The 23,528-nt window shown below is 37.9% G+C and overlaps 1 protein-coding gene across 1 annotated transcript in view; it reads right to left on the reverse strand.

Annotated features, from left to right (window-relative positions):
• The window catches only part of Mmp16 (matrix metallopeptidase 16), a 238,396-nt gene that overhangs the window by 29,036 nt on the left and 185,832 nt on the right, over positions 1–23,528 (reverse strand). The window contains exon 7 of the mRNA XM_048420470.3: positions 8,960–9,098. Coding sequence (XP_048276427.1) covers positions 8,960–9,098 — 139 coding nt within the window. The remainder of the gene's footprint in view (positions 1–8,959; positions 9,099–23,528) is intronic.

The raw sequence follows: 23,528 nt of genomic DNA on the forward strand, positions 1-23,528 counted from the left end.
ATGTATTGGAGGAAGTCCAGGATAGCATATCAGAAACTGAGTGCAGTGAGAGGTTAGGCGCGCACGCAAGTAAAGAAAATCAGGAAAAAGGACCCCCCAGTGGTTCTAAGAATGGGGGAGATTGAAAAGAAAATAAGGAAAAAGGACCCCCCGGTGGTTCAAAGAATGGGGGAGACTGATTTACAAGGTCAAAAGCTTTCTGATACCAACAATAAGAAAAAAGGACAGATATATGTTATGTTGTTTGTGTTGTCTCTTGTGTACTGGACAGGAGAAAGATATTTAAATTTAGGAACTGGTAAGGAAATAATGTTTTGGAAAAGAGGTTCTGTTTTCGTTTCCACAGAAAATGAGAGCCTAAGGGTGTACTTGGGATTTATGTGGTTTGAATCACCGAGACCTCCTGAAATGTTGTAGTAAATACCCCTAAGAATGCAACGGCCCAATTCAGCAGGAAGTAGCCAGAGAGACTAACAACGCCCAAATTCCCTAAAAGATTGTTTAAGTGAGGTCCTTTCAATGGTTGCAGAGCAGCAAGCCTGCTTTTCTGAGTTCTGCTTTACTCCGTGCACCAGTTTGGACTCGGAATGAATGCAGCTGCGGCTGGAGGTCGGCTGGAGCGGAGCTTTGCTAGGTGGCTATGGTGGGGGGCACGTTGCACTGGCTCAGTCGGTGCCTGGCCTGGAGGGTGTCAAAGAAGTACCGAGAATGAGAGAGGTGCCACAAGCTGCCAAGCCAGAAGGCTTGCAATGTGCCTGAAACTGTGAGGGGCTCTGAGGCTGGAGTGGCTTCTGTTCTGCTTGGCTGAGCTGAGCTGTGCTGATCCTAGGTAACAAAGGCAGACCAATAGCCTGGGGCAATGGGCGGGGTGAACAATGCCAGCTACTAGCCCGAGAGATTTTCCATCTGAATAAGGAGCTGAAGAGATAGCTTAGGGGTTAAGAATGCTGTGTGCTCTTCCAAGGGTTGTGAGTTCAATTCCCCAGCGACCACATGGCAGCTTACAACTATTTGGTTTTAAATCTAATGTTTCAGGATCCACAGGGAGGTAGATGCAAAAAGCTCTTAGATTTTTAAGGTGATTGGGTCATTGGCTAAATCTGTGACTGTGGCAAAAAAGCCCATAGTTTCCAACACGCCTCTGGTAGACTTCTTGATGCAGCTGGAGAATTGCGCCCCTGCGATCCCAGATGCAATGACTGATTATTAAGCAATTGTCTAGTTATCTTCTAGGTAATTGGACTGGAAAACTTGATGAGAAAGTAGCAAGGATGACCCTCTAAACAATGACAAGGGCATGGCCTATACCGATACCAGTTCTTGTTAAAAACAAAAAAGGGGGAATAATAAAGGAGTTGCCTCCAACGCCAAAAATGGCCATTGCCATGGCTCTGTTCACTATAAATTTTTTTAAATTTGGATGATAATGGCCAAAATGCTGCAACACGACATTGTTCGGATCCGCAGCGGCCCAAAGATTTGGTTAAGTGGAAAGACGTCCTTTCTAATGAATAGAAAGGCCCGGATCCCATTTTATTGAGATCCAGGGGAGCTGTTTGTGTCTTCCCACAGGATCAAGAAAGCCCATTCTGGCTGCCAGAGCGATTGACCCAAACAGTGAAGAGTGATCCACAACACACGGATTCGCCTGAGGATCTGGCTGCTGTTCCTCCTGCCATTTTGCGGATGGATGACAGAGTACCGATGGAAGACACTCAGCTTTCCCGAAGCTGTTACCAGTCAGCCATAGGATGGCGGTGTTTCCTCGATTTTTTACAACCAATAAGACTCTGCACCCCCCCACCCCGTACCGTCCTAGAGATGATTTATAAGCTTGGCCGTAGGATTCCAGTCCTGGGTCGTGTCTTTCATTCCCCTACTTCAAAGAATGGGTGAGGGTGGAAATGTTTTTGAAACAGTCCTATGCTATGGAATAGTGTTTCTCCTCTGGATGGTCTGCTGACTCAAATCCCAAAGTCTTAGGGACAAAGTGGTTATTGCACAAGCGCTGGCTGCCCTGGAACAGGAGCCTCTACTGATGTGTGGTTATCCATGCTGAAGCAGTAAGGTTTATGCCAACCAGCTCCTGCACCCCTAGGACAGTGGTCCATTGCACAGGGTGGAGTGCTTGGCTTAGCTAGCCCTGAAGGTTGTCGAGCTGAAGAGCATTGCACAGAGAATGGCCCTCTCTGAGAGATATGTCGTCCTGCATAAGGGTTTCCTGTCGTATATTCCCTTTCCCAGAAAAATGGCAGAGGGCAGGCCGGATAGGTTCCAGGTGTCATGAACCTAGGGGCAGATTCCGTGCAAGCCCATTGTAATGTTTTCGCTCTGGGAAGTGTGACCTCTATCTTTGCCTTCTGAGGGAGTTGCCTTTCTGCAAAGAAGTAAAAAAAGGGGGATATGTGGAGGGTCGCAACCACATTCTCCATTGCTTCAAGGGACAAAGGTAGAGATTGACCTCTGTGACCTCAAGGTGTGGTGGTACACGCCTTTAGTCCTGATGCCTGGGAGGCAGAGGCAGATTGACCTCTGTGACCTCAAGGTGTGGTGGTACACGCCTTTAGTCCTGATGCCTGGGAGGCAGAGGCAGATTGACCTCTGTGACCTCAAGGTGTGGTAGTACACGCCTTTGGTCCCAATGCCTGGGAGGCAGAGACAGGCAGATCTCTGTGAGTTCAAGGTGTTGTAGCACACGCCTTTAATCCCAGCGCATGTGCTTGGTAACTTACTACTACTGCTGCGTCCCTGCCTACTTCCGAGGCATCATCTGGGATAATGGGCAGTGGACCAATCCAAGAGTGACACGTCAGAAGCGAGGACTGTTTTCTTTATAAGGGCTGGGTTCCCCTCATTCTGGGTCTCCGCCATGTAAGCTTATGCTCTCCCTCTCAAGACGCATTAAAGCTTTACTGCAGAAGAATCCTAAGTGCCCCGCGTCATTCTTGCTGGCGAGGCCGAGCGCGGGACAGCTAGGGAAAGTAGTAAAAATAGGATAGCAATAACAATGAAATACAACCTGGAGAGATTGTGAAAAATGAGGTTGCTGACATATTTAATAATGATTACCAATACAGATTATTATTAGCAAACACATTAAAATCATTTCAAGAGAGTAATACATAACATTAAATTATGATTATACATTGGTTTTAATATAGCTTTGGTATATTAATTCCTCACTGTAAAAAGAGTCTTGATACGAGGATGCAAGTCAACACAGGAAGTTGCTAAGATAGAAGAAACTGCTGTGAGCAGCGCTTACTTGGTTATCATTACCAAGTAATCACTCCTTATCCAGTAGTGAACTATAAGGAGAAATGCATTATGTTGATGTTTACATTTAACATGTTCTAGAATAATAAAGGAATTAATTCTAATACCTGTGACCCAGCATATGTGAATCTATGGAACAAATAAAGTGATAGTTTTGCTCCTTTACAGAATAATATAGTATATGTTATATCACAACATAATAAATTACAAGTAATAGCGTGCATCTAAAGTACATAATTTGTTATATATATTATATATAACATAATATAATATATTATATTTATATATATATATATATATATATATATATATATCAAAATATCAAATAACTAAAATACTAATCATTTTATCCTCCTGGACTTCCACAGGCTTGCCTGCGTTCTGCCCCACTTCCACCGAATCTCATCTGTAATCCATGTATTGATCTTGATGGAAGTTTTGCCCACGGTCTGTTAGTTTTTATTGAGCTTTATAAAATTAAATTGTCAGAATTCTTTGTATGTTCTGGGAACACAGAAGAAATATACACACGAGGCACACTGTTTTCTTTTGTACTTTAAGCTGTCTTTAAAAGAAAAAAAAATGAAATTCTTTGTGGATTATGACTTAGTCATTCTGTCAAATTCCTAAACTAAAGTCACAGGTGTCTCCAATACTTGTCTAGAACATTCAGAGAGTCCCCTGGTTTCAGCATGGGGTGAGGCCATTGTGACTCCAGATATGTTCAAGGTATATATCAGAGTTTATCTGATTTGTGCATAGCTTGGCACGGTTTAGGCAGTGTTTGTTGGAAGGTCCTTTTTTATCCCGTACTGCAATTTTTCTGTATCTTTCAAAGAAATCTCTGAAGAAAAAGATTACTTTTAGATATATATTTGGGCCTGTTTTCTGAACTAGCTGTTCTCTTTTAGTGGTATCTACTTTTTTTTTTCTTCATACTGGTGATTTACTGTCTTCAACTGTTGTTGTAAAATATGACTCAAATTGAAGTAATAATCTCACAGACTCTTTGTATAACGAGTCTTTTGTGTATGGATTTTAGAGTTAGCTCAACCCACTAGTACATATAATACAATGAAGCCTGTACAAGTTTAAGTGGAACAGCAATGGACCTGTAGCAAAATGTGATTAGACTTCACACCACAACAATATTGATTATTTCACCATGAATAAACATACCTAAAATTTCTGTACTTTTGTTTAGTAGAGTTTTGTAATATTTATGTGCTACATGTTTTGCAATCAACACAGAAATATTTAAACTTTTAGATGATAAGGCCTTTTTTCTTTGCTAATGTGTAGTAGAAAACAATTTCTTGCTTTGCACTACTTTTTTTTAAATGACTGCCTTTACTGTAAAACACATTTGCAAAGGCATTTGCATACTAGATCTTCTCTGATCATAGTGCAGTAACTCATCATCCTAGCAAAGAGGCTTATCTACTGTTTACCTTCAGTTGCTTCCTGTTTAGTTTTCCTGTTCCTTTTAGCCATGAGATGGATTATATGAAGAGCAGGTGTCTGACCTTCTTCGTATCACACCACGGGAGTTGGGTTGTAGGCTACTGAGCTTTTACCTAGCCTTTCCCCTCTTTTTTAGGATTTTCCTGCCCTCATCCCAAATACCATGAGACTAAGATAGACTAGGTTGTTAGTTTAAAAATATTAGAGTCTCAGTCGTTTCATTATTATTCAAGATATATAAACAAAATTGACACGTCTGCATTCTTGCCGTCTTACAATATTCACTCACCAATTTGAGAAACTTTTGGTTGCCTGCGTCTTACATCTACATAGGCACAAACAGGTCTTTGAATAAAGTTTTCTTTGTTTTGCTGCAATATGATTGTTTTTTATTTGCAACCCTTGCCATTTACACTAGATAGAGGTTTTAAGAACATGATATGTAGGAGGTGGGCATTGTTATTTACTATATTTTATGCTCCATATTTTTGTACCTGTAACTATTATTGAATTTTATTTCAGATCAATTTCATGGTAAATCTTGATCACTTCAGGTCCTATCTTAAATACTGATAAGGCAGAAACAGCTCAGTGATTAATTTTAGCAATTAACCCTCCAAATCACCACATCCCCCTCAACCAGGCAATTATTGGATATCTTCTTGAGTATGAATATGTGGCCAGAGGCAGAAGGTACTGTCAGTCTTTATCACTGCCACCCTTCTTTGAATTTCTACTGGACTTTAATTAAGACTTAAAGGCATTATTTTATTTAAATGTTGATTGACCAGTGACTATGCAACCAGTACTGTTACATGAACAGAAAATCCAAGGGTGATAAAATATAAACAGAATTCATCTTCATGCAATTTATGTTTGAAAGTTTTAGAGTTTTAGGTTACTTAATCTTTACAAGTACAATGTGTTGTCTAGAAGGTAATTCAAATATGCATTGTGATAGACTACAACTTCTTCACCAAGATTTTTTTAATGTTTGATTGTTTTACTTAAATTTTATTTTCTTTTATTTGGGAGTGAAGTTTGCAAGGGCAGAGGGTGGATATAAAGGGACAGGGAGATGAAAGGGATCCAGACGCATATTGTGAAATCCATAAACAATAAAACATTGAATAAAATGATGGTGGTTGCAAGAGCAGTCTGGGGGTGTGCTTTTTATATGTAAGGAGAAAGAAAAGGGGTGAACCCTTCCACAGGAAAGTGAAGAAAGGCAAAGTGAACAGAAGCGACACAGCCTGAGCTGTGGTTCTCACACTACTGTTTAAGAGGTAGCTTCCCCTTAGGCAGTGTAGTAATTAACTTCATCATTACCAAAAGCTATACTTTGATCCTGAGGATAATCACTTGCTTATTAAGGTAAGGACAAAGTAGAGTGTGAGAGAGGAAAGTTTCCCTCTAGGAACTATGCCTTCAATATTTACAACCTCCAGGTCCTGTTTGGGTGATCTCAGAGGTCACTGAGCCTTTCAATTCCACCTCCTATTTTACTGAAAACACTGAAAAAAAATCAACTTTGCAACACCTTAGGCTTTAAAAATGCCAAATGGCAAAGTAGAGCTATCAGGGAAGGTGTTGAGGCACAATAAGATTGGAACCTAATTCTGGTCTGAGTGGAGACATGACCTTCTGATAAATTCCAAATATTAGAACATTGTACAATATTGTCTGCTCTCTTAAGAGTTAATCCGGGTAAACCTGCCTGTCAATCACCGGGCCAAGCCACCACCTTTCTGGAGGGATGATTCACGTAAAATCATGCAACGAGATGGGAGGAATAATTATCCAGTTAATGAAATAATGCACTTGCTCTTCCTGGAACACTTTCCCATGCATCCCGGGAAGAGATTTCACAGACAGAAATGTGATCCATCTGTTTTTCTGAGTACCCTGTTTTTTCCAGAGTTACTCAGAAAAAAATAACTTTTCCTTTACAAAGTTTCTTTTTCTTTTTCTTTTTCTTTTTGATACTGGCCAAAGCCTCCAATGCTTTCCCGATGATACCCCGTGCCTTCTTACTCTTTTTGTCTAAAAACTACTGCTTCTGCTTCAATCATTTTACTCTGTGACCTGCTTTCTGACATGTGGTTGCTCAATGGTCTCCATTGCTTTGCTCCTCTCAGTGTCTAACAAAATTTGCTTAAGCTTCCTTCTCAGTATCTCTCTAAGCTATTTTATTAACAAGACTTAGAACTCCATCAGGAACACCAAGTTAACTGGTAACAGTGGTGTGCGTCGTTGGTTCACAGTGGGATAATGCATGCATATTTCAGGTACACCTGCTATCAACTAGCAGGAGGGCAATGATATTAAAAATAATCACAGCAGTGGCAGAAGCTATAACAAGCATATACTGACAACGTTCATGTGCCAAGTACTTCATATGAGGTAATAATTTAGCAGTCTTAATAATCCTGAGATAGGGAATAGAATGCATTCTATTCACCGATAAGTAAGTGAAGTAAGCTGAGACAAGGTATACTTCCAAGTTCATGAAGTTAATAGAAATGTATAAAGAGCAGCATAATACCAGACCCCCCCATCACTGTATAACTTTCCTACCATTCTTTCTATTTTAATCAGGAGATGATCCGCAAAGGAAAAGAATTCAAGCATACATGTTGGAGGGAAGGGACTACTTGTTGGTTCCCAGCCGCTTAGCCCCAAAATAATCACACAGAAACTGTATTAATTAAATTACTGCTTGGCCCATTAGCTCTAGATTCTTATTGACTAACTCTTGCATCTTAGTTTAACCCATTTCTGTTAATCTGTGTATTGCCATGTGGCTGTGGCTTACTGGCTAAAATTCTATCTGTCTTCAGAGAGGGCTACATGGCTTCTCTCTCACTCCACCTCCTTTCTCTCAGAATTCAGTTTACTCTTCCCTACCTAGCTCTGTTCTATTCTATCAGGCCAAATCAGTTTCTTTATTCGTTAACCAATAAAAGCAACACATAGACAGAAGGACCTCCCACACCACATACACTAATTTTATAGAGTGTATAAAATGCACATATTGCTATCAGACTTTTCACTATGCTCTTCATTAAATCAAAGTTCATTTCAACCCTTAAAATAATTCCAGTTTCTCCTTAAGATTCTCTTTGGTCTCTCAAGCTGCATCCTGTTTTTAGTTTACGTTCAGCTCTTGCAGACCCATGGATCACACACCAATTATGATTTTTCCAGAGTCCAGGGTTCACCTATAGTTCAGATGGGTCCTCTTAAATCTGTCAGTTCTCCAGCAGTCTGTCTTATCTCTGTGCCCCTGACCTAAACTTAAAGTTATCCATTCTTGAGTTTTAAAGATACTTGAACTATTCACTTTGAAGAGAATCTAGTTTTGCATGGTAGATACTTGACCATATTTGTGAGATTAAACACTCAACAGTGAGATAAACAATTAACAATTAAGTCAATACCAGAATACTGATCTTTGGTTGAATTTCCTAGTCATGACCTTTTCTCACCCTTATGGTTAATTTCTTAGTTTGTTATTTACATAAACACAGTAAAACATCAAAGATTATATACTCTGAGTTATAAAACACACTTCACCACAAAACGCAGTAAGCAACTTCAAATACTGCAGAAATAAATGAACAGGGGAGGCATAGTTATTTCATTTCCTTCCACTTTTCCCTTCCTTCCTTCCTCCCTCCCTTCCTTCTTTCCTTCCTTCTTTTCATCCTTTCTTTCTTTCCTTCCTACCTTTCATCTTTCTTTCACTTATTCATTCTTTCTCCCTCCCCTTTATCCCTCCTTCCCTTTCTTCCCTTCTTCCTTTCTTTGACAAGGTCTTACTATGATTCTCAGCCTACATTAGTCACAAACCACTGAGTTCCAACCATTCTTTGGCTTCAACCCCAGTCTCCCAAGTAGCTGGGGTCATAGGCATGTACTAGTCCTGCCCTACCCCTTACTTTTAGTTTGTGTTATATATAATCAAAATCTAAATTCCTACAGAGAAGGATATCACTAAATTTCAACTTGCACATCAACATTCAGCAAATGAAAGTATAAATTACAAAATTAAACATTATACTTATTTTGTTTCACATATATTTTATTTTATATACATTGTACTTCATGAAATCAGTTATATAATCTTAACCTTCATTTATTTTCTTCCTTTTACTTCATAGGGCCCTGATCAAGCTGATCAATATGAAACAGAACCCATCTGAGAAAACATGCTTACCTTTAAAAAAGACAAAATTTCCATCACTGTTTTCATAAACTGCATCAATACTGGGGGGTAAGCCCCGCCAGAAGTAAGTAATTTGCATGGGGTATCCATCCATCACCCTGTTGTTTCTCACTCGCCAAAACCACTGGTCCTGCAAAGCAAATAAAAGCAATGCTCAGCATTTCCACAGGCCTGGCAGCACTGGAGGGGCAATCATGCATTGCAGAGTTTTAAAGCTAAGTATAGGATTCTTATTTTCTTTCACCATGGAAAGCTAGCTAGGAAATCCCACCATCTTTAAACAATAGTGTGTGAATAAATACAGTGTCACAATACTCCAGGTTTTTCATTTGTCATTATCTTAGGACTTTCAAGATGGAGAATAAGGAGGACAGATAATATGCTGCTTGGTGGTGGGAGGTGGGCTATGATTACAGCTAATGCATGTGCATTTGATATGCATAGTTGCACTTCTACCCACACACAGAATCTCCATGCTCTAGATACTGAGACTTGAATAGAAGGGTCGTATCTCTTTGGATGCCCATGTTATAGTTGCTGTCTGTGTAATGATTGATCATCGAATGTGTCTCAAATTGGTCAGTAATGGTAGTTCTACATAAGCAAATTTATCTTGAAAATAATTACCACAGAAGATTCTACTTAGGCTAATTTTCTCTTCTACCTGCTTTTGCAAAGTGCTTAACTTGACTCAGTTTTAAATCAGGTCTCATATCTATTCTTAGTTTCGTGAATAACAGGACTTGGCTTGCCATAGCTGTTTATGAAGTTAATGAGTTATTAATTAGACTGAGCACAATGTATTTTCATATAAATCATTAATACTGGACATAAAAAGCAAAATGTAACAGAAATCTATGAAAAGTGATATATCTAGTGGTACTGAATTATTTCCAATTGAACATTTCAGAAAAAGATTATTCAAAGAGTTTTGATAGTAGAAAACGGTTATAATTTGAAAATTGTTTTCAATTCAAGAATATTTTACCTTATTTTACATTTCATTATATTTCAAATACCCACACATATAACAGAAACTATTTCACTTGAAATCAAATATGTTTACTATACAGACAAGTGCATATCACAAGTTATCTTTGATTTCAATTTCTGCCCCTCTCCCATCTGAGACACCTGTGAATCGCTTGGTAGAATGTTCACCAAACATCTGGATGAAAACAGCACAGTCTCTCTGTGCTTCTTAGGATGGATTCAGGTGTTGGCACACATTTCAGGGGGAATTATTTGACACCATGCACTATGATAATATGATGCTTGTCTCATTGCAACTTTTTCTTGTTCTAGCTATTATTGGTTATTTTCTCTACAGATGAATTATTTAGAAGCAAACAGCAAAATCATTTCTGACTCTCAATTCACATCCTATTGTTTTCCTGTCTTTTAATAAGTTTGTTACCTTGGTTAAGACACTAGTCCTCGAGTGACTTACCAACTGGTATCTAAACGTCAGTATGATTAACTTACTAGATACAGAGGGATACCTGAGGCATGGGGACACACCAACTCTCATATTGATGGTTTAAATTGTTATTTCCTCCAAATCAAAACTTTCTATAATAAAGATAAAAGGGAAGCTTTATAGACTGAAGAAGTTGTGTGTCTTTCCCCAAGGTTATATAATCATAAACACATTCTGAGGAGGAGGAAAATCTTCAGTAGAGCTGGCTGAAAATGGGAGGGAGCTCTAGGGAAGTAGCTTTTGTTCAATGTCAATCACATGGGTGATACACCTGTCTCTGAGCCACCTGTGTTTCTGTAAGTAACCACAATAAACTCATTGGTTTTCTGAACTAGAATTACGTAAAACAAATTTGTTGCTCCTGTTTTTGTGTTTTAACCTGCTGTTGGTACTTTATTTGGGATGAATGGATATTTATTTACATATACCAGGAAAAGTTACACAGCAATCTAACCTACTCCAAGAGGCCATGGTATACATAATAGACAAACTTCTCAGTATTTTTCTTTTACCAAATCACCATGAAAATGATACAAGCCATTGGCATAGTAAAAGTTTGTGATAAACAAGGAGAAAATGTTTTCTTTAGGATCCTAATGGATTAATGTAGCAAAAATTTATTTGAGAAACAGGATTTTAAAAAAACATAAGGATTATAAATAGTATGTAAAAGAAAAAGAGAGAAAGAGAGTGAGCGCGCGCGAGAGAGAGGCAGAGAGAGAGAGAAAGAAAGAAAGGAAACGATAAGAAGAGGTTTGTGAATATAGGAAAAGAAATGCAACCTGACATAATCAATGAAGCAGAAGCTGGAACTTTCCTGTGATACTATCTATCTTAGTTGAAAAGCTCTGATTTTATGATTTGTAGAAATAGTGTTTTTCATATATCCCTAGTTGGAGTATAACATTGCACAACATCTATGAAATCAACACAATTGCATATGTCAACATTATATATGTATTGTTTGTTTTATCCCGAGTGTCTTCTCTAGAAATTTACCTGAAATCAAGATAGAGTTTCTCCAATGGACAACTATAGTGCAATATGACACAATATAAATTCATACAACAGAGTTTGATTTTTAGGATCTGTTATTGAATTTCATCTGTGATATGAAAGTATGTGTGAAGGATGATAATAAAAGATCCTCATGTGTATTTACACAGTACATAGAATTATATGTTCATATATATAAAATATAGATATTGCTTATATTTGCTTTTATATACAAATGCATCTAAAGAAAATAGACACTAATTGATTAAGTGTAGATTATTAGGTGTCTTCGTTCTTTGTGATTTTTGGAAATTTCCATAAACACATCTTAAAAACACTTCATCACTAAAAATCTGAAAAGTTATAGGCAATACACAGGCCATGAAATGACACAATGTTTGCAAATGAATGTAATGGATAACCATTGTAACGAGTAAACAGAAGTTTATCAAATCTCCATTAACTTGATTTAGTAATTGGATGCTATAACTAATGTCACTGCCGACATCTTTGTTCATAAAAAGACATACACGTTATATACATATTTGTGGGGTGGTTGGGTCTTGTGTGGTCTCAGTATGCTAACTATGTAACCATGGGTGACTAGAATTCATTATACATACCAGGCTGATGTCAAAGACGCTGCTTGGCCAAGGACAAATATATTTTATACCATATAATTAAATTAGTACATATCCCATTTGATCTTAATAAATAAATGCTAGAAACAAAATCACACATAGTGATAGTGCACAAGTAAGAGCATGAGATTTCACATTAGTTTGTTCTGTTTAGGTTACTGCCTGTAGAGAAGTCTACAGGGTATTGCAGTGTTTAAAGAAAGAGAAGAAATCTACAACGAGTTAGTTAGATATATTGGTCTTCAATATTGGAAGGAAAAATTAAGATGATAACTTGGTGAAGAAAAAGAAAGCTGTAAGGGATGTATAATTATACGTGCCTTGCAAAAGCAATGGACTTCTGGGAAGTTTGTGCTATTATGTCCTGGTAGCTGACATAAGCTGCCTTTTGGTATATAAACATTAGGGGACAGCCTAATGTCAAAAAAAAAATAACATTAGTACAGGCTTCCTACTAAGACAGTCGTGAACGTATGCAATGATTTTGCTATTTAGAATTTAACACCTCACCAATGCAAGATCAACCAGAGGAAATTCTGGGATAAAGATGCAGCGGTCCATCTCTCCTGGGTAAGCTCTTTGCATAGTGACTACACTGTTGAAAAATGATCACAGTAAAGACCCACTATAGTAGCAGAAGGAAATGACATGTCATTGAGGTAATTGTCAAAACATGTTTAAATCAATAATTCTTAAATTTTTCTAAAGACCTTGGAAGAGGTCAGATTTTAGAGTTGATATTTAAATTTAGAAGGTGAAATTCTTCAATAAATAAAATGCATATAGGTATTTGTAAGTAAAGGAGGTAAGATTTCCGAATATTTTGCTTACTACTTTTTCAAAATGATGTAGTAACTTGTGCAGCTGGAAAATGTTTCAAAAATCCTTTGGTTTTATTTTAGTTTATTCTGGACACTTAAAGGTTAAATGACCTTGAGAGAACAATAATCAAGTTTATATGGCAAAACAAAAAACCCAGGATAGCCAAAACAATCCTATACAATAAAAGTACTTCTGGAGGTATTACCATCCCTGACTTCAAACTCTGTTACAGAGCTACAGTAATGAAAACTGCTTGGTATTGGCACAAAAAACAGAGAAGCTGACCAATGGAATCGAATCAAAGACCCAGATATTAATCCACAAACTTATGAACACACGATTTTCGACAAACAGGGTAAATACACTCTTTAAAATATATATTCAATTTGAAAGACCAAAGTTAATTTCAAAATATCCTACACTTGTCTGTATAAACATGGGGGCTACTTTGTTTATTTATATGATGGATTAGACACTAAAACTCTAATTAACCCAATTAAAAAATGGGGTACTGAACTGAACAGAGAATTCACAACAGATGAACTTTGAATGACCAAAAGGCACTTAAGGTCATGCTCTACCTCCTTAGCGATCAGGCAAATGCAAATCAAAACAACTATGAGATACCATCTTACACCTGTCAGAATAGCCAAACTCAAAAACACCAATGATAGCCTATGCTGGAGAGAATGTGGAGTGAGGGGAACACTCATCCATTGTTGTTGGGAATACAAACTTGTGCAGCCACTGTGGAAATCAGTGTGGCAGTTTCTCAGGAAACTGGGAGTCAACCTCCCCCAGGACCCAGCAATTCCACTCTTGGGAATATACCCAAGAGATGCCCTATCATACTACAAAAGTATTTGTTCAACTATGTTCATAGCTGTACTATTTGTAATAGCCAGAACAAGGAAACAACCTAGGTGTCCCTCAATAGAAGAATGGTTAAAAACGGTGTGGAACATATACACATTAGAGTTTTACTCAGCGATAAAAAACAATGACATCTTGAATTTTGCATGCAAATGGATGGAAATAGAAAACGCTTTACTGAGTGAGGTAACCCAGACCCAAAAAGAGGAATATGGTATGTACTCACTCATAAGTGGATTTAGCCATAGTTAAAGGTCTTTGAGCCTATAATTCGTGATCCTAGAAACGCTAAATAAAAAGGTGAACCTGAAGAAAATCATATGGTTATCCTCCTGGATATTGGAAGTAGACAAGATTGCCAGGCAAACTTGGGTGCACGGGGGTTGGGGGGTCGAAGTAAGGGGAGAATGTTAGAGAGAAGGGAGAGGGGGAGGATTGGGGATGGCTTGGGGGAATGGGATGGGGGGAGAGAATGGATATGGGAGCAGGGAAGTATATATCTCAACTAAGGGAGCCATTTTAGGGTTTGCAAGAGACTTGATTCTGGAGGGGTTCCCAGGCCCAAGGAGAGGTCCCCAGATTGTTCCCTGGGCAGCAGAGAAGAGGGTGTCTCTACTGGCCTTGGCCCATAACCATACTGATGAATATTTTGCATATCATCATAGAACCTTCATCTGGCGATGGATGGAGATAGAGACAGAGATACATATTGGAACACTGGACTTAACTCCCTAGGTCCAAATGAGAAGCAGAAGGAGGGAGAACATGAGCAAGACAGGCAGGACCAGAGGGAACCTTCATCTGATAATAGATGGAGATAGAGACGAAGACCCACATTGGAGCCTTGGACCCCCAAGGTCCAAATGAGGAGCAGAAGGAGGGAGACCATGAAAAAGGAAATCAGGACAGCGAGGGGTGCATTCACCCTCTGATACAAGGGGACTGATCTAATGAGAGCTCACCAAGGCCAGCTGGACTGGGACTGAACGAGCATGTAAGCAAACCCGAGTCTCTGAATGTGACTGACATGGGGGCTGACTGAGAAGTCATTGACAATGGCACTGGGTCTTGTTTTGTCTGCATGTACTGGCCTTTTGGGATCCTAGTCTGGTTGGATGCTCACCTTCCTAGACCTGGAGGGAGAGGGGAGGAACGTGAACTTCCCACAGGGCAGGAAACCCTGACTGCTCTTAGGACTGGAAAGGGAGGAGGAGAGGGAGTGGGGGAGGAGGCAGAGAGGAAGTGGGGGGAATGGGAGGGTATGGGGAGGAGGGGAGGAAGTGGAAATTTTTATAAACAAATAAATAAATAAATTGGAAAAAAATATAAAAAAATAACAAAAAAATGGGGGCTGCTTCCCACTGAATATAAGATGCCACAAACAGTTGTTATTAGAAGAGAATTATAGCTCTTTCATTTTTTTACCTAAAGAAAAAATTTACATTTTTCACAAATACTGTTTAGTATGTACCTATTTTTCAAGGTATGCAAGACAATGGGTTCTAAGTAAAACTTTTTAAATTAATTCATTTACTTATTTTACATCCTGGTCACTGTTTCCTCTCTCTCCTCTTCTCCCAGTCCCTCACCCCATCTCCCTTCTGCCAACCCACACCTTCTGTTTCACAGAAACGTCTGTCAGCTATTCTAGGACTGTAGGCTGAAGACAGATGCCTATACATTGCATTGGAACCTTGTTTACTGTCCAGGTAGCCAGTTATCTTTGTTATTTTTATAGTTTTTGAAGTTGTTTGCTTTGAAGTTTCTGCTTATTCAGATAATACTATATCCTTCTCAGGTCTTTGATAGAGTTGAAGATTAGATAGTTGTACTTATAGTTTACCTTGTTATCAAATTCAAAACATTAATAAGAGATGCAAAATTTTAATGTTGTGAAATATAAAGGATTCAATGTTTTGTCTATGAAAATGTTTTAAAGTCTAAAAAGGTATTTTAGGATGGCAATACAAATATGAGAGAGAGTAGTTTAGGTATAAAACTTTGTACTCACTAAGATAGCATAGAAAATGCAGTACTTTCTCCAAATTTGTCAAGTGCAAATGGACTGAACATTGTGAATGTAATTCTTAGCTGATAATTGTCCCTATTGCATATGAATTTACTATGTTAGAGTTAGACTTTTCTTTTCTCTTTAGACAATACATGATAGTTGTTCTTATTGTAAATGGCCTTACTGTGTTTCAGTTAAAATCCTTTCTTTTATTTATAAAAAACAGGGAGGGGATGTTTTGGATATTTGTTTAGACTGTGAAGATTTGTATTTGCCATGGTGCCTTCTGATTGGTTTAATAAACAGTTGAATGGCCAATAGCCAGGCAGGAAGAAGTTAAGAAGCACTTCTGGGCAGAGAGAAAGAAGCAGGGAGGAGAAATCTAGACCTGTGATCTCACCAGTAGTTTCAGAGCATGTCAGATGCATTGTACTAAGGAGAGGTAACAAAGGCACACGGCAGAATGTAGATTAAAAAACAATGGGTTGAGGCTGGAGAGATGGCTCAGTGGTTAAGAGCACTAAGCTGCTCTTCCAGAGGACCTGGATTCAATTTCCAGCACCTATGTGACAGTTCAAAGCTACCTGTAACTTCAGTTTCAGGCATCTAACAACCTCACAGATACATACGCAGGGAAATAAATAGATAAATATCATTTAAAAATATGGGTTAATTAAGTTATAAGAGATAGTTGGGAAAAAGCTAAGTAGAAACTTTCCTAATTAACATTGAGTATCATGGTTATTATCTGTGAGCTATGTATCTGTACTAGAAAGACTCATTACAATACCCCAACCCTGCAGCCTGATCACTCATGTCCTATCCCGACCCGCCCTTAGTCCACTCATTTCCCCTTCTCCCTCACCCTCCTTGTTACCTAGTCTTTCTTGGTTTTTAGATTGTTGAATAGTTATCTTTTATTTTATAGCTAATATCAACTCACGAGTGAGTACACATCATGTTTGTCTTTCTCAGTCTAGGTTATGTTCAGAACAATTTTGTCTAGTTCCATCCATTTGCCTACAAATTTCCTAGTGTTCTTCCTTTTTTAAACAGCTGTGTAAATAGACCACATTTTCTTTATCCATTCCTCAGTTGAGGGACATCTAGGTTATTTCTAGCCTTGAGTTAATGGGTCCTTTGGTAGATTGACTCTCAGCTTTCTGAGAAATTGCCACAGTGACTTCCAAAGTAGCTGTACAAGTTTGTACCCTCAGCAGGAGGGGAGGAGTGTTCTCCTTGCTCCACATTCTTTCCATCATGAGCGGTCACTTGTGTTTTTGATTTTAACCATTTTGACAGGTTTAAGATGGGATCTCAGAGTGGAGCATAGGCACTAAGATCAACAATTAATAAATGGGAACTTGTGAAATTGAGAAGCTTCTGTAAGCTAAAGAACACAGTCAAAAGCTAACCAGGACTATAGCAAGAGACTGTCTCAAAAGCTCTACAATGTAAGATAGAATTTCGGAGTCATTTTGATTTGCATTTCTTAGATGATGAAGGATGCTGAACATCTTCTTAAATATTTCTCAGCCCTTTGAGATAGCTATTGATAATTCTGTATTTAGGTCTGTACCTCCCTCTCTATTGGATTATTTTGTTTGTTGATACATTGTTTCTGTGTTCTTTACATATTTTTTGAAAGCAGCCCTTTGTCAGATTAGATGTTGAACAAGACTTTTCCCATCCTATAGGCTGCTGTTTTGTCCTTACTCCCATTAGCATCCTCTAGTTCTTACCATTCTGGGCAAAGTGCCAAGACCCTGTCATGTTGTGGGGGTTGCAGATGTTAAAAGACTCATCACAGAACATAGGAAGCATCTGAGGCATGAGACAACACTAGAGAGTTTATTTTCACTTTGGCCATGAACCGGTCATATTCTTCCTCTACAGACCTCACTGTAACACAGGAAGAACTACTCTGAGTTGGAAGTTTTCAAAATGAAAGAGAACATGTGCTTTGAGAACAATATATTCAACAGAAATAAAGGGTCAAGTCTCCACTTCATTGAGATAGTGCAGAGGCAAAGAGGAGAGAAGTTGATAGGGGGTGGGCAAGCAGGAATGGCCCTGGGAAAGAGTTTATATTTTCAGTGAAAGAAATGCAAAGTTACTTGTCAACAACTGATGTGTTAAAGGGTTATGTCGAATTAGAAATTTGTTCCCAAGAGATATGGGCAGCTGGGGCAGAGAATTCCCCAGAAGAGCAATACAAGACACCCTGAAAGATTCCTAAGTGAGGTTGTTTCAGAGGCCACTGGCAGTTGTTACCATAACAGCAAAGACTACCTCTTATTACCATTGTCTAATTGCTTTATGCTAATATGCTCTTGAGAACATTCCTTCAGCTCCTACTGTTCCACTCAGCTTTGTTTACTTAAAAACAGAGTTCAAAAGGTAATTGCCCTCCCTTACACTCCAAGGGAGTCTTCAACAAACAGCTTGATGGCAAAGCTGTTTCTACCATGATGCCTGTGGGAAATCAGATGACCTCAGTGTTGGAAAATGGAAAGTCCTGTGATACCTCTTCACAAACAATAATGAGTTGGAACCACTATTTCCTACTGCTGTAGGAGAATCATTCTAATTCTAATCATTCTGCTCAGTAATGGAACCTTGGGTCATCATGGTGGGGCAAGGAGATGGTAACTCACTATGTAGCAGCCAAGCTGCTATTGACTGTACGGCTGTGGCCCAAGCTGCCACACACTCCTGCCATCATCTTAAATCAGACGTTAAAGTACACCTCTACACTTGGCAATTTTTGGAAATTGTTTGAGAGACTAGTAATCTAATGACTGAAAAATGAATGAAGTAAGAATGAAGAATGAAGAAATGAATGAAGTACAGAGAAGCTGAGCACACCAACAGGAATCATTTGTATGTAAAACAGATACTTGGCTAGAATATTTATAGATTATGAGAAACATTAGCAACCGGTGATAATGAGGAAGGATGGTATTGGCTTGACTTTCATTGGTAAAATTTTTAAAAAATAAACCTTTCAATTTTTGAATTATAATATAATTATATTATTTGTCTATTCTCTTTTCTTCCTACAAAACCTTCCATTAATCTCCTAATTCCTTGTTCTCTCTCAAATTCAAGGCCGCATTGTTATATTTGTTGTTACACATGTACATATGTGTTCCCATACACACACACACACATATATTCATAAACACACAAACACAAACAGCTCAGTTTGTATAGTGTTGTTTATATGTATTGCCAGGGACCACAGATGTGACTCCATTCTATCAAGGTCAGAAAGCTTGAGCTTTTCTGCTGTTTCAAAATTGTTGACAACAGGTGTGGCTACAAACAAGAGATCCTGCCCTCGGGTGTGGTTAATTAGTATTTTGAGTATAGAGGTGGATCATCTACAGATTGACCAAAAGCCTGAGAATTCAGGTCTATTCTTGCTCCTTCAAAGAGAATGGCAAGAAGTTTCAGGGAGTGGCTGCCTGCAGGATACTTTGTCTAAGGGTGTGGTCATTACATGTCCTGTCCAAACAACAGAGAACTTGACTTAGGATACTTTGTGTATTCTTTATATCATGCTAATGAAGCCTGTTGCTTCCACCCTCCCCTTTTGGAGTGGGGTATATAAGCAGGTGGAAAATAAACTCACGTAATTTCAGTATTCACACAACTTCCCTCCCGGTGCTGTTCTGTGTTTCTGTCCTTTATTTCTATCATATCTCTGTCCTTTTGTTTAATAATTCTAATCTTCACACTCCTATCCTGGAATGTGTGAATCCCGTCAAGGTTGGGCCCCAACAATGTATATATCTTCAGGGATGAGTATTGGTTCTGGATAACCAACTGCCTTGATCTTCCCTGGGGAAGACTCCTTCTCCCACTTGTAGTATTCCTTATTTGCCTCTAGTCTTTTCTCTAAAGTGGAGACCCCCTGAGCTGTCTCCCTTCAGTATTATCATTGTTTCCTTCTATTGATTTCATTCTTCTAAGGGTATTAGAGAAAATAAAATTGGCATGTATTATACATCAGACAGATAGAGATGAGGAACAATAACAACAACCACAAAAATTCTCTCAGGATGATGGTGAATATACTTTCCCAGGAAAGAAAAATATGACATGAAGGCTGGATGAAATCAAGCACGTATAGTAGGGGAGTGTGTGCTAGGGCAGTGCAGGTAAGTGAGAAGTCAGAACAATTGTAGAAGCAATGGTGGCACATAAATGGGAGGTAGAACAGAAAGCAGGTAGCTTGATGGGGCATGGGCCAGTGGCATAATCAATATACCAGAACAGCTAATGAAACATGTATTGAAATAAGGTAGGGAAGAGGAGAAGAAAGGTAAAAAGCACAGTGAAGACAGCTGTAGAATAAGAACCATCCAGGAGAACTATACAAGAAGGCATCTAAGTCTAAAGATGGAAACAGAAAACTCTAGGTTTAGGAGGAAAAGAGTCTGTTAAGTACTGAAGGAGAAAAACACTTGGGTTAGGTTACGTTTTAAATGGTCAATAATGAAAGACATGTGTGCTCTAAAATGAAAGTTAAGTTATCCAAATATTTCAGATAATAAAGAATATGTCAAATTATGCTCCAGTTGCTAGAAAGGAAATGAGTTCTTGCAACACCTTTATATAGGTGGGAAAATTTCTCCTTGCTTAATCATGTACATAATTTCAAATGCCTAACTATGCTTATTTGTAACTTTCATATTTGAAGTTATGATTAGAAGTTTGGGTCTAATTGTGCATATAAAATCTGTCTGTATTTTTGTGACAGTTAAAATTTACATAGAAATGTTAGTATGGTAAACTACTTCTTACTTTGCTTATATACAGAGAAATGGAATCCAAACCCACTTTCTTGGCAAGAAGCAGCCAGAGATCTTCTATGCTGAACCATCTCTTTAGTCATGAAAAGAACTACTTTCCTTTAATTTTCTGAGTATTCCTTCCACACAAAATTAAATAAATCAATGTAAAAACCATTCTGCGTTCAGACAATGGCTTTTCCCATTCAATATCTAAGGCTCAAGTTTCTTTAGCTTCAGGTTACAATTAGATCATTACTTTTGTAAGAGAACTGAATTTGAGGTTACTGATGCATGGCATGAGTGAATTAATGATTCATGTTCTTGTCTATTAGCCTTCTAACGTGTTCAAACTCATTAGTATCTCTCTCTCTCTCCCTTTCTCTCTCTCTCCTTTTCTCTCTCTCTCTCTCTCTCTCTCTCTCTCTCTCTCTGCCCAGAGTGTTGGTTGGTTGCTAATTTGTACTTTGTTTGAGATAGTGTTTCTCTCTCTTTATGTCTCTGCTGTGTGCATCAGATCAGCTGATCTATGAGGCTTTAGATATTCTCCTGCCTCTTCCTACCTCCAAGGAGAGGCGCTGGGATTACAGATATACTGCTATTTTTGGCTCTTACATGGGATTGAAAAAGCAAAATTAACATCTTCATGCAAGAACTTTAAGCACTGAATCAATCATTTAAAAATTCATAGTTCACAATTAAAAATTACTTTCACAGTAAGTACATGTTGCCATCTTAATGTTTGGTGGAACTTTCCAAAATGTGAATTATAATGTTTAAATCCAAAGTTGAAAACAACATATGAGTGAATGAATGTAAAGAAAGTACAAGGTAATATTGAAATAGATATATGAGCTAAATATATATTATATGATTTGATCTTATGCAAAATTAACTTTGTTACCAAATATTATTCTCATTAATTTATGAATGTGTGTCTGAATTCAGTCGGACAGACTATACTACAGAAAAACAATAGCGTGTCTAGAAAATGCCACAATTAGAAGCTTCTCCCTCTCTTTCCTTTGTTGAATGCATTCTTTATTCTAGCATCTTCATAAAGGACACAGTGAACATTATTGTCCTAGCTGTTTTCTACTATACTTAAAAATTATTTTAAAAGCATGTCTTCAGAAATTTTAAGAAACATTATTTAATCCCAGTCTCTAGATCTGTACCTTTTAAATGATGTCTACTAGCCACACGTGTCTACTACTTGTAAAGAAACTGCATGTCGTGGGAATGCCATCTCTCATTTCTACCAGACACACCGCAAATGCTAAACACACAAAGGCGTTTGTGGGAAGAACACCACTGCAGCAGTTCTATTAAACAATACTGCTCTAGAAAATTGTATTCTCTTATCCATTGAGTCATATTATGCCACCCTCTTTTTAAGTTCCAATATTACTAAAATGCAATAATTCATAAATGGACTAGTGATCAAGATGTGTGGGAAAACATTGAATGAGACACATCTTTGCGCTACTATTTGTAGAATCTTTGGCAGTACATGAGTGAACAGGAGTTTGTGCCATTGTTACAAAACTCTGCTACTACAGTCTGCCTAAATGAATATGGTGGTAACAGTCTCTACTACAGGCTTAGGCAACACAGTTTTAATTCCCAGAGGCTTTGTTTGTTTGTTTGTTCTCCTAAGGGTTGGGAGCTAAATATTCCAGGTCATTTCAGCTAAATGTCTACCTGGAGTGTTTTCCACAACAATTCTGAAACACTGCTTCCAACATGTGGTTTATAAGATATCATTTCTTCTACCATGATCTCCCTGAACCACTAATATTCAATTAGTTTTTATTTAGGTAAATGTTCCTCCAGGTTAAAGGCTTGGATCCTAGATATTGCCTTTATTTGAAATGTTTTAAAGATGAGAATCAGTGTAAAATCTTTGATCATTATTGATATGCCTTAGAAGAAAACATTGGGACCCTATGCTTTTCCTCTTATTTCACTTTTTCCAGCATGGATCTTAATGTCCAGGACCAATAAGACATATAGTGACATCTCCAAAATACTGAGTCAAAATTAGTCTTTCCCCTCATAAGCTGATTGTTAGATGTAGGTAACATTATCACAATAATAGAAAGTTGACTGCTATAAGATCCTTTTTCATGCATATCTACTTTTAGTTTTTATCAGATCACCCTGCATTATTAAAACTATTGCATTCATTATTGTCTTACTTAGCAATATTTAATTTCTGACTGTATCCTTTCCCTGAATAAAGCTAATTTAGAAGAGCTCACTACAATAGCAAAGGCAAGCACCTTATAAATATGTTTTGTAGAAATAAATCAATAAATGCAGTGTGTACAAAAATGGAAATTAAAGCTATTCACAGCAGAAATCTGCCTTTTTTGAAATACAAAACCATTTTAAATTAAAAACATACTTTCTTCAGTTTTTAAATTTGATCTTTGCCATTTATTTTTACCCAACTTAAAGTTGGAAATAAAATGAATACAAAATTATGGGTTATAAAACAAGTTTTCTTTGATGAATGCTAAATGAAAGGCTAGTCTATGCCTGAGTAGACTGGCTTTCTACAGCAATAACTCATACACGTGGTAGGAGGCATTTGATGGTGAGACTGGGGATTCATTTTGATCTACTGAAGAGTAAGAGAATGTTTGTATCATAAGTGAAAATGGATATTTTGGAAATGATCAAGTTAGATTGCACACTATCAAGAAAAAAAGCATTAAAATAGATTTGGGGCAGAGGAATTCTTTAATAATTAATGGAGTGAATGCATTGAAACGTTTGCACATGATAGCAAGTGTGCTATTTGACTCTATGCAAACTGTAACAGTTGAATAGGGTTATCAAAAAGCTGATGGTTTTCAGGATTAAATTAACAATGTCTATTCAGAAGAAGCGTTCTTATTAAAATTTTCCTTATAATACAGATTCTTCTTGA

The sequence above is a fragment of the Myodes glareolus genome, chromosome 16, assembly GCF_982192425.1.
Source record: "Myodes glareolus chromosome 16, mMyoGla1.1, whole genome shotgun sequence".
Lineage (NCBI taxonomy): Eukaryota > Metazoa > Chordata > Mammalia > Rodentia > Cricetidae > Myodes > Myodes glareolus.